At 38.0% G+C, this 12,426-nt stretch overlaps 2 protein-coding genes across 3 annotated transcripts in view; one reads left to right on the forward strand and one right to left on the reverse strand.

Moving 5' to 3' along the window:
• Window positions 1-92: 92 nt before the first annotated feature.
• Window positions 93-3,555, forward strand: LOC121727414. Its single transcript, XM_042115257.1, has 7 exons — window positions 93-184; window positions 552-620; window positions 778-954; window positions 1,969-2,031; window positions 2,246-2,356; window positions 2,734-2,793; window positions 3,221-3,555. Exons 1-7 carry the CDS (start codon window positions 152-154, stop codon window positions 3,527-3,529), a joined length of 822 nt encoding a protein of 273 aa, XP_041971191.1. The 5' UTR covers window positions 93-151; the 3' UTR covers window positions 3,530-3,555.
• Window positions 3,556-7,184: 3,629 nt separating this feature from the next.
• Window positions 7,185-12,426, reverse strand: part of LOC121727412 (glycogen [starch] synthase) — a 30,935-nt gene continuing 25,693 nt past the window's right edge. For both annotated transcript variants that reach the window (XM_042115253.1, XM_042115254.1), the window contains 5 exons: window positions 12,233-12,310; window positions 10,903-11,077; window positions 10,198-10,409; window positions 9,285-9,417; window positions 7,185-7,770 (listed from right to left, as the gene is read on the reverse strand). In XM_042115253.1, coding sequence (XP_041971187.1) covers window positions 7,673-7,770; window positions 9,285-9,417; window positions 10,198-10,409; window positions 10,903-11,077; window positions 12,233-12,310 — 696 coding nt within the window. In that variant the 3' untranslated portion in view covers window positions 7,185-7,672. The remainder of the gene's footprint in view (window positions 7,771-9,284; window positions 9,418-10,197; window positions 10,410-10,902; window positions 11,078-12,232; window positions 12,311-12,426) is intronic.

A 12,426-nucleotide genomic window follows, 5' to 3' on the forward strand; every position in this document is an offset into this window, starting at 1 on the left:
ATTTACTTCTTCTTTACTTTATTACTTCATTTGCATTGCAAGCAGTCCGCTAAACAAATATTAATATAATTATAAATAATACTTAATCTAACGTTTAGCAAACTTTTAAATCCTAATAGATACTTGGGTTGCATTTTAGCAAATATAATGAATGGACACGTCAGGGAGCTCGTATCAGCTAACGGTATGTAAGATAACGTATATTTGAGACTCAATTAAACAGTAATTAGCAGAGATGAAATTGTTATATATAGTCCAACAGCCGAGAAAAACTATTTTATAGTAAGTGTTGCCAGGTACCAGCATGATTTGGAAGGTAAGTTTTGCTTTAGGTACTCTTTTGGTACTCAGATATTTTGTATGTAGAAAACGATCACTACTAGATAGAGCTTCACTCTAACTCTACATATTGACGCGCTTACCAATTGCTATACTTACTTCTCGTAAGTAAGAGGTTGGAGGTATTTTACTCAAGGATAAACTTACATTGTTTTAATAAGGCGACTTTTTCTTCTTCCGATAGTACTTTCGTAATCTATTTAATCTTTCAGATCAACTTCATTTTTGTGCTGTGCAGTCTGCAGTCATTTGGATTAAGATTGCCTCAAGTACAAAAAAGGGTAGGCAGTTTAAATACTTAACTTAAATAAATCATGAAAACATAAGTCATTAGTCTATGTAACATCAAGGCTCTACTTTTGTAAGACGGGTAAACATGTAAACTTATTTTGTTGATTCGATACACAAACTAAGCTACATTTAAAAAAACGTTTTCAGGATGTATCTTCAACTCCCAACGTTACTTATGAAAAAAACATTAACAACAAGGTTCTGGGCGTCCTCAAGAAGGTGTACTCGGACTTGAAGAATATAACCGACTATGGGCAGAGGGGTGCTGAGTTCCCGCGTACGTACGGCATGAGCCTCAGTGGACAACAGGGGTTTGTTTGGAATGTATGTTTAAATCATGTTAAAATATTTTACAGCTATTTTGCTATGACATTTGTACAATTATAATCCATCCATGCTAATATAATATTATAAATAGAAAAGTGTGTCTGTCTGTAGATATGTCTGTAACCTCTTCACCGATTTTGCAGAAATTTGGTACGGAGATAGTAAGTTCTGAGAATAGGATTTATCCTGGTAAAATGTACAGTTCACGCACGATAAACTAATGTTGGCGCAACGGGCGTTATCTAGTTATTATATCTTCTTATCTTATATATAAAAATGGATTTCCAAATGTGTTAGTCGCGCTGAAACTCGAAAACGGCTGAACGGATTGGGCTGATTTTAGTCTTAAAATATTTGTAGAAGTCCAGGGAAGGTTTTAAAGTGACACGAAGTTCACCGGGACAGCTAGTCTTATATATAAAATTCTCGTGTCACAATGTTAGTCACCGTACTCCTCCGAAACGGCTTTACTGATTTTTACCAAATTTTATATGCATATTAAGTAGGTCTGAGAATCGGCTACTGGCTTCTTTTTATATTGATAAGTGCATTTGTTGAATAAATAATAGTACCTACATTATAACAACTCGAGACTGACGGACGGCGCGCGGCGACCATTGTTAATAATGTGCGACGGGCTAGCGATGGACGTTGCCATGGTGCCATACTTATTTAGTCACTTCAATAAAATAATATGGGAGAAATACTTTATATGGCAAAACAACGTTTGCCCGGACAGCTAGTAAAGTGCCAGCCTGCAATGTTTTCCAAATGAGTTTGTATTTTTGATAATATATTGACAAAATCTTTTTTTGTAATTGTAAGATTTAATTAATAAAATATTTTAAGAAATTTTGTTTTTTTTTTTTGGAAGTCGAACTGCTGCGAAATGTAATTAGTTTGTCAATATATTTATATCAATATATTTAATTTGAGTTTGTCAATATATTTGCCAACAAGGTGAATCTATTTCACCTTGTTGGCAAATATCAAACTCAACGTTTATTTCAGATGTTGAACGACGCGAGAAAAACATTTGAAGTTGGAAGTTCTCGCTCCTCCAGAACTGTAGAAGTAAGTTGTTGCCCCTTACTAATAATATTTAAACAATCTGTTACATTGAAAAAGCACTGGATAGACAAAGACTAGAGATCGTGTATTGCATTAATTTTTTGAGTATTTTATTGTAGTACGTACCTAACGGGATTAGCGTTTAGCCGCATAAAACTTTAATATCGATCGGCAAAAGTTTTGGCCTATGGATAGTATTATATTTTGCCGTTTTCAGCCAGATTTCAAAACGGAACGAAGCGTAGCGGAGGAACAGGCTGACCCTGCTGAACCTGGAGAAAGCGAGGGGAGCTTTTACCTGCAAATAATCAGTGAACTTCTAGAAAATGTAAGTCTTTCAACTGAACTTGCTAATATTAAGCGTTGTCGAACATCGGCATTTCCGTTGCTGATGTGATTAGAGTAGACACTAAGTTCTGCGTTCAGCCTGCCTAGCATACGCCAACGAGATATCTCACTCTACATGTTTTCTCGATGTTTGATGGTTTGTCTCTTCATCTTTATTGACCCTAGCATGACAAACATTTTTTTCTCGCGTAGATCACCGAAATAACATATTTTTATAGAGTTTTGTCGAGATAATGTCGAGATTTTGACATTATCAGACGAGTAGTTTTTAATTATCTCGAGAGTGAGATATCTCATTGGCGTATGCTAGGCAGACTGGACTTACTTTATTTTATATAATAGTTCGTCATATTTTAGGATGAGTTCTGGGACTGGCTGACCAGTTGGATAGAGGCCTACACGGAACTGCTGGATGAGGTAAGATGAATCTTTATCATTTGTTGGTTTTACTTCTTCAGGACTATCTTTTTATTTCTACAAGAAAAAAATCGTTTGCTACTCTGTCATATCTTAAATATACTGTCTCTGAACTTGTTAGTAACAAAACAAAGTGATAATTCACTACCCTATCCATCCTACACATCAACCGGGGATGAATTTTTTTTTCGCGTCCACCCCACCGCGTGGGATGTCGTTGGATAGGTTTAAAAGAAATACGAGTATTCCAAGATCATTTCCGATTTAACGATCCTTATTGCTGACGTAATCATGCCTAACTTCGGCCGCGTATTTTCGGCCTAGTTTGTTTAGACACCCGAAAGTGTTATCACATGGTTTTGTCACACCCTGTATAGAGATTTGTCCTCCACTTGTCAGTTGTCACTAATCGCTGTCTCTTTTTCAGCACATAAAAGTCGAAGTGGAAGACGCCGTAACCAAACAAATAAAGGAGTACTTCGACAAAATCGACTACCTCATCAACGAGGAGGAGGGAAGCAGGGACATCTCTGAAGACGGCATCAGCTCCGGACAAGGTGGCGGTGCTGGGCTCGTGACGTCACAGCACAACACTAACAGCACCGTCTACAACGACTACGTCGCCAACATCTACTTCACGGATCCCAAAGCCGAGAAATTCTTAATCGGCAAGCTGGCTAAATCCATCGTAGCTGTCAATGCAACGAAAGAATCTGCTAGTGAAAGTCAAAAATAATATTTTAAAATATTACCAAATAGGTACTATCTGTAGACTGTAGATGAAAATAATAAAATAAACTAAAATATTATGTCAAGCTGTTTTTAAAGTTATTTAATGACGTGTGTTAACTCGCAACAAGGTAATGATGTGGCCTGTGTGGATATGGTGTGTATGGTGGGATAGGAAGTTATAATAATATGTAATTGGAAATTATGGCGCTGTTACCTCCAGGCATGACCATCAATTCTGAACTGTACTGCGAACAACTGATGAGATTAAGGCGCTTTACAGACGAAGGGGCGGGGCGGGCCGGTCAGTTTCGCCGCGAACGATAGCACAAAGGGAATCCTATATGTATTACCAACGCACACGGTGGGCAAAAAGACTGCACCGCATGGGCACTGGCGGCGCATGTCCGCGGCTGCCCGCCGTGGTTAACACAAACCAGGTGCCGTACCACGAAACCGTTTTGAGACAGTGAAATGACGTTGTTAGAGCGGGACGCGGCATTCACGTCCGATTGTTTGAGTCCCAAAACAATTTCGTAGTAGGCCTACAGTTTACATCCAGTAACGCAGACGGCGCGGCGTGAGCTTTGTGTACGCGGCGCGCGCAGCCGCAGACATCGACGGGCGTGCGCAGCAAAGTTGACCGGCCCGCCCCGCCCCGTCGTCCGCACAGCGCCTAAAGCCCAAAGTTGAGAGAAAGCGGTCACCTACATACTTTGATCAAATGTTTTAAAAAACCCTTAGAATTTTTATACAAAATTCGAATAAACTTTTTCCCCAACCAAATATTAAATGTATTTGTAGGTGCTGACAGCACGTATGAAAATACATGCGTTAGGTCAATTTATAGGTGTTTGTACATGTTTCGCATACAGTCAGTTTCGTATACAATAGACAGAATAATAAATATTTAGCAAATTGTAGTAGAAATAAGTTAACTGTTAGGTGAGAATAGGGCTGGTTTTATCGTTAAGCGTTTCGCAGCGCCGTTGGAGCGCGCGCGATCGAAGCTGTAACAAACGTATGGACGAACGACGCTGCTCAAGCGCGACTTTAAGGCCGGTATTATTTATACCGGCCTTAAAGTCGGTACTCAAGATGCATCTCGGTCTCAAGACGCGGTTCGGCTCTATGATTGGTCCAAATGTTGACAGCCAACCAATCACAGAGCCCGAACCGTGTCTTGAGACCGAGATGCATCTTGAATACTGGCTATTTATACCGGCCAACGCTACTACTACCCCGATACATCTTCGAACGCGCGGCGCTCCAACGGCGCTGCCGAAACGCTTAACGATAAAACCAGCCTTAGGGTTGATTCAGACCGCAAAGCGACGTGTAGAATAAGTAGATGCATTTCTAAGGGTTGATTCAGATCGAAACGCGACGCGTAGATGCATTTCTAAATTAGTATGGATTTGACAGATTCGCGAGACGTCTGACGCAATTGAAATCTGTCAAATCCATACAAATTTAGAAATGCATCTACGCGTCGCGTTGCGGTCTGAATTGACCCTAAATTTGTACTGAATTGACAGATTGGCATGTCGCCTCACGCAATTGAAATCTGTCAAATCCATTTAAATGTATGCCTCGCCGCGCCTCGCCTCGCTTCGCCTCGTCGCGTTGTGGTCTGAATTGATCCGTAGCTTAGGTAATAGCTACTCAGGTAATAGAAACAACAGAACATAATTATGATTGAACACATTTATTGTCTAAGTTTTAGACTCTAAAACTAAATAACATTTTATGGCACGATACAAAACCCAATTCACAAAAACCCATTATATAAAATTCAACACGTATTTTTATAAAATTTATTTAAAATATATTATTAATTGTATTATAAAATAAGCACTTTTCATTGTATCCAAATAAAATATATTGTCGTAGAAATAATGAGTATAATATTATATTGTGTATAGTATAAAACCTAATACCATAGACTATAGAGTATAGACTATAGAGCATACTGATCTTAACTATTCAAATTAGTATGTCGCAGTCAGTGCACAAATGATAAATTCAATTATTTGTGCACCGAAAGCCAACATAATTATATTTTCCTATATGAGCACTGACTATAACTATTTCCTTGTAAAAATAACATAATATTATATAGTAGTATATTTTATGTAATTATTTACAATATTAAATATTTCTTATACATGTAGACTGTAGTACAATTTTTAGATTGGCAGTGTAATTCTATACTGTAGTTATATACTGTGTAGTAACGGATTGGCAATGGCCGATTTTGTTTTTTTTTAAATTGTTTTTACCTGTAACAAAGTATTGGTTAGAGGTAGAAACAATGATTGCCGAGCGCATATAGTGACGCAGTTTTACTTGCATATAATTTTAACATAGTTAATATTATACTTATTATATTCATTTCAAGTTATGAAACGTCTCAATTGCAAATAACCTCACAGTAAAAACGACTTTGCACATCAAGCTTAGAAACAATAGAATGCCAGGTACAGGAACAAACTGACTCCCTTAGACTAGTATATGCCACAACCTGAACATGCTGTGGTACACTTTACGGAAAAACTATCACGCCTATTGATTTGTGCTATAAAATAGTAATTTATATTTATATGTAGATGTGTTATAATCAGTCAGTCAGTCGGTCAGCCCTCACAAGGCTCGGCTTTTAGCTAGTATAATATATAGATTGTAATCTTTCCAATGTTAGCAATGCTAGGCGTGCTGATAATACAGAATATAAAATAATGTCAACAATTAAATTATTCAAAACACCTCCACACAAAATTATACATCCAAATATAAAAAATATTCATGCACGATATCTAACAAGCGCGAGTACATAATATTGAAAGTATGTTCATATAATGATGATAATAAAACAAAATTCGGTTTATAAAATCTCAAATACACTCTCTACGACTTACAAACTGGTTAAAAATAGCAATAGGAAGACATTTGGACTAGGAAACAATAAGATTATTGTGATTTTACATGTGCGTATATACATAATTATAAATTCGAAATTTTCAACTACAAAAATATGGCAAGTACCGTATTTTAAATCTACCTTTGACAAAATAGATAAAGATTAATTGGCAGAATAGTGATTTTTAGAATATAAGTTTTCCCTGTATTCTATAGAAAATTAAAAGTTTAGTTACTTTTGGTAGATCCAAAATAGGTATATTTTACATCTAGTAAGAGGTAGTTAATTAGTTGTGGGCATTATAAATTCAAACTGGGAATCTAGCTATAACTGCTACAGGTATAGGGTATAGGGGTATAGGAAGTTGATTTGGACTTAGAAAATACTCTGATTATACGATAAACATACAAAAATAATTTCTGAAATATAAAAATATTTGATTTGTATAATAAAAATATAAAATTTAATATTGCGTTTGCCATTGTAATTTTTTGGAGGCATTGAGTTATCGAGCCACCGTTGTGAGTACAGTACAAGCAAATAGAGTTGCTACTTATTTCATCGCTAAAAACTTGTTTCCTTCTCATACTGTATGCATATATAGATGACTTCATAATTAATTTTGTAATAACATACACTACAACACAAAATACAGAACATTTCTGCTCTATTGGGTTAACTTCGATGTTTACTAAATTATTATATGGTATGAACAGTTTAACCACTGTCACAATGTTAAAATGGTACTCATTTGAACATTGTGACAGTGGTTAAACTGTTCATACCATATGTTAATAATTTAGTAAACATCGAAGTTAACCCAATAGAGCAGAAATGTTCTGTATTTTGTGAGACGAAATTCGCGAAAACAGTAGTAAACGTACTACGCTCTGATTGGTCGAAACCGTTTGCGCCGCTAATACATTTATGCGGTACAGTTTAGCTCGGGCTCATCAGTGATGAGTCTTTCATAATTTTCGAACTCTTACAGTTAATATTGCTGTTCTATTAGTTATATTTTATTCGATGAAAACCATAATTAGAACTCAACTTTAGACATGATGACACGCGTTGTGTGAACACCTTAGTTATTTGGATGTAAAACAATGCTACGGCAGCGCTGCGTTGACGCAACGCTGACGCAACACACCGTTTGCACAGGCTCTAACTGGGATAGTCCGCTCACCTCACTAACAGTACTACTTTCTTTCTTGTATTTCGGCAAATACTCTACTTATCGGAGATTTTGAGCTCGGCCAGCTCCTTCTCTTCGTCGACTTCGTCCTCGTCGTCGGAGCCGTGCACCGAGGCCGCCGGGGTCGTCACTCCTACATTACAAAATAACTTTTAGAGCGACCGCAGACTTACAAAGTCAAGTTGGCCAACTAAATCGCATATTATACCATATACCATATATATAACTATAGCGACTTATGAAAGCTTGCACATTTTTCCAACTAAATTGTACAACTAAATAATTGGACACAGATCGTATAAGAACCGCGATTCCTTTCCAATTACCTACAATTAAAAAGTTGTCCAATTAAATTGTGAAACTACGCAATTTAGTTGTACGATAGTCGGCCAACTTGAAATTGTATATATCTGCGGTGACCCTCAGGACCTGTTTCACCACTTCTTGATAATGTGCCGGATAGGCTATCCACAACTTAATTGACAGATTCTCCATACTTCATCCGTCAAATTAAGTGGTGGATAGCCTATTCGGCACTTATTAGTAAGTGGTGAAACAGGCCCTTAGTAAAAAATATTCAAAAGAATACATTATAGTCTGTCAAAAAAGTGAAGAAATTAAAAAGTGGCAACATACTAGTGTCTTAAATTGATTTGATAAGTCCTTTAAGAGTCCTTTTTTATCTTAAATTGATTTGATCCTTATCATGACATCCTTATCATGACATCCTTATGATGACACTACGAAGTTGCCACTTTTTAATTTCTTCATTTTTGACAGACTATAGAATATACAATATCTTGTTGTATTTAGTTAAATAAACCAGCAAATTCGACGTCCAGGCGTCAACCGATATTTTGAACGCATTTATAAAATAGTTTATTGGGGTTTGTTGGTCATTGGTACAATTAAGTAAATATTTGTTTAGAGTTCATGCTACAGGTTCTTGGTATGTATTTTTAATTTTTATATCATGAATCATGGTTTGTCGCAAATTATTGTAAAGGCAACGTCTTGCTCTTATGTGCCTGTGTAAAGCTTACAGAACCACAAGTACCGAAGCTTTATCCGTACTAGCCGGAGTTTTACCCGTAGACCTTGAAATACAGCGTCGTGCGACTATGTACTATCACAATAAAAACATTACTAGCCCGGACTTTTTAAACGATCGCGATAAGCCAAAAATTGCAAGATTGTTTGAACCCTTAGATGATTCCGTACGTTACCTAATGTCCGAATGACAAGCGCGTTGGGCTTACTGAACAAAAAGTCTAGCGGCCGCCTGTGGCCGCCGGCGGCTATGATTTCTCAAGCGATACTATGTATTACAATAATGAAGATAAAGTTTCAAATTATATGACACTGAAAGTGCTCCCCGCGCCGCTGCCATTCCGGTGTGGCGCGGCCCTTAAATTTACGAAATAAAGCCGTCGACATTAATAATTGTCACTTCTATATTTACACAAAATTGTGTACCGAATACATGCATAAAGTATGCATGTATTCGGGTCACATTTTGTAGACTCGTGGACAAATTTTTTGACATTGTTACTCTTTCTTAGTTTTTTTATTCGTAGTGTGAAAGCGGAACAGACAGACAGAGATACTTTCGCATTAATAATATTAGTATGGATACTGTGTACTGACGTGAGTGCGTGGGGCTGGGCGGCTCGGAGATGGGTCGGGGGTAGTTGAACCGCTTGCCGAGCTCCACGTCCTGCTGGTCCACGTAGTCTGGGTACACCTGCTTCAGCGCCTGGGCACGCGCCTGGCGGTAGTACTGCGGGAGACACATGGCGGTTTTACTGTATATATTATCATTATTAATATTAACATTAATAAAATAGTTAACAAATTATTATTTGTCACTCATGGTTGCATCATCTAGGTCTTATCATCTAGGATTCTAGGCCGCGGCACCATTCCCAATTTGTACGGGAATGACTAAACATCAACTTTATATAAATAGTCATCTTTTTGTAATTACGAACACACTTCGCTTTAAGCTCGCAAAATTGTAACTCACCTACAATAAACGGTCACGGTAAATCAGTCTTTAAATAATTCCTATTACCTACTGGTAGGTAAATAATAATATAAAGTATTAGCCAAGTATTCCACGCTTGTGGGATTTTGGAACATTACAAATAGATATTTCCTACTTTCCAATTGCAGAGCATAAGATCTATAACTCACCTAAACGCCATCGCGACGTAGCCAGTGACGTTACCATGTCACCTCTAGGTCGCCGCAAAGTGGTGTTTTTAAACTTAACTAAGAAAAACAGCGCTTTGCGGCGACGTAGAGACGCCAAACGTTACTTGGACGTTGCCATGGTAACGTCGCTGGCTACGTCACGGTGGCGTCCCGGTGAGTTATAGCTCTTATGCGCCTCATGGCGCACGATCTCGAAATGTGTTAATGCTTTAAAATTGGAACGTGAATAAGTTTGTTTTGGAGTGCTAGGTGCTAATGTTATTAAAACACTAAACGTTGAGCATTTTGCCACATAGTGTGCTTTACGGCGCTAATTGAAAAACAGGGATTAAGAGCGACTCACAATGCCCAAGTTCCTCCAGTCCAGCAGATCGGACAGTCGCTCTGTGCGGTTCCGCTGTATGATGCGCTGTCGGCGCGTGAGCTTGGTGAACTCGTACATGTACTTGGCCAGCTGCTGCACGCTGCCCTCCACCGAGATGTGCCGGCGGTCCACCACGTATATGCCGTACGACATCGGGTCCGCCACGTGCTCCTGCATGAAGCACCCGAAACCTGCGGGAAAATAACATAATAATATACTGATAATAATAAATAATAATATGTAGTTAAAAAACACATTTTTTTTATTATTTTTAAAGAAATTAATAAGTTATTGCATTGTTATTGGCAATATGTATGCAAAGTTTGTAATCAATTAGACTGCTGGAGGTAGGTGCAAATCGTGCTCAAAGATTCCGTTACATACATACAGCCCAAGATAATAAAAGCGTCTTAAAAAATGTTAACGTTAATAATGTTATGTGACGGAATCTTTGAGCACTATTTTTACTTATCTCCAGTAGTATAATTAATTCGAAACTTTGCATACGTATCAAGAGCCAATGACAATGCAATAATTTGTTAATACCTCCATCGTGGGTATCGCAGACACAATAGATTTTCAATTGTTAAGCGGCAGCCGGCTGCCACTCGGTTGATGATTTAAATTTTGATTGATGGGTTAAATTTAAAAAACAAACCATTTTCTCCTCGTACGAGTACGTACCGGAAAGATTAGTAGTGATGCTGGGTATGCCCATGACGGTGCACTCGGCGGGGGTGTAGCCCCACGGCTCGTAGTAGCTGGGGAACACGCCCAGGTGGCAGCCGCGCACGAACTCCTCGTAGTCCAGACCGAACAGCGGGTTCGTGGATGTCAGGAACTCCGGGTGGAAGATCACCTGCACAGAACATACCCTTACGTACGTAACCCAACCAACACGTACCACAATCACACGACGTCGCAACGACAAAATGCCGTCAAGCAGCGGTTACGTGTGAATGGTGTCGCTGCAGCTTTTTGTAGTAGCGTTGTGGTTACTTATAAAAGTCAATGACACGGAGGGGGGGAAGAGCGCGGGCGGTATGCGCGCACTGTCGTTGCATCGACGCAACGTTGTGGTTGCGATGTGGTCGCTATTACACATGTGGTCGACAACGACTGCAAAATGTGGTACGTGTGAATAGTCCTATTCGTTTTCAATACAAAGTATACGGTCGTGTCGGTCGGGTTTGGTCGTGGTGTTGTTGTGGTTCGTGTGGAACAGCCCTAAGATGTCAAAAATATATGGGATTTGACATAGCGCATCGCTAAGTATAATGGCACTTGCGACGCGTTAAGGCGAGGATAAACCCCAATTTGTTATTCCGTGACTCCCGGTTTACCTAGTTCCTATATAATAACGAAGTGTTAAAAAATATGAGATATAAAGCACAATATTCAAAATACCTTAAACCATAAACATTTTAATAAAACGTAATAGTTTGGCTGTAATTAATTTACAAACTCACCTCCGAAAAAACTCTATTTCATCGAAATATAAGTATTAACTAGGATAATTATACATTTTATTTGAATAAATTGTTAGTAAATGTATATTAAAATTTCTTTAACCGGACAATTTTGTTTCTTAATATTTATTTCCAAAGATATTTAAAAAAAACATGAAAAATGGAGAAGATCCGCCCTTGTTGTTACAATTTTATGCTAAGCTAAAATGAATCTTATTGCGATGCGTATACGCTTGGTCTTTGGTTGTGTGCAAGGTTATCGTTTTTGATTGAGATTGATCCCCGCCTTAACTCATTTCTTTCTTCAGTTTCTTTACTCAAATATATTTAGGTCGGGTTTTCACAAGTAGGCGGTATTGCTGTTGAACGCCTTCTTTCTTACTTAAAATATTTCATTAAGTAAAAGAAATGATAGCGGTGGGTGTTTAATATTATAAACTTATTTTAGGTAAGAGAAACAACAGTAACGTACGGTCTGCCTATCCTGGATTCTTAAGATGATCTAGATTCTAATGATATCATATCATAGACTAATCTTGCCTTACCTTAACTTTGTCGTGGACGGTGTTGAAGAGCTGACAACGGCGAATCGAGTTCAGCACCGGGTCATTCCAATCGTCCGCCTGACATAGAAAGTTGTTTTAAATTAAACAATAATATTAAGGGCCTGTTTCACCACTTCCTGATAAAGTACCGAATGGATATTAGCTATCCATTATTATATAATTTTTATTTATTT

This window comes from Aricia agestis, chromosome 5 (assembly GCF_905147365.1).
Source record: "Aricia agestis chromosome 5, ilAriAges1.1, whole genome shotgun sequence".
Classification (NCBI taxonomy): Eukaryota; Metazoa; Arthropoda; class Insecta; order Lepidoptera; family Lycaenidae; genus Aricia; species Aricia agestis.

Bases quoted from the DNA above. Each gene is read 5' to 3' on its own strand.
- LOC121727414 (XM_042115257.1), top strand. From the start codon at position 152: ATGGACACGTCAGGGAGCTCGTATCAGCTAACG. The intron at 185-551 runs GTATGTAAGATA...TTAATCTTTCAG, and splicing joins GGAGCTCGTATCAGCTAACG to ATCAACTTCATTTTTGTGCT. The intron at 2,357-2,733 runs GTAAGTCTTTCA...GTCATATTTTAG, and splicing joins TCAGTGAACTTCTAGAAAAT to GATGAGTTCTGGGACTGGCT.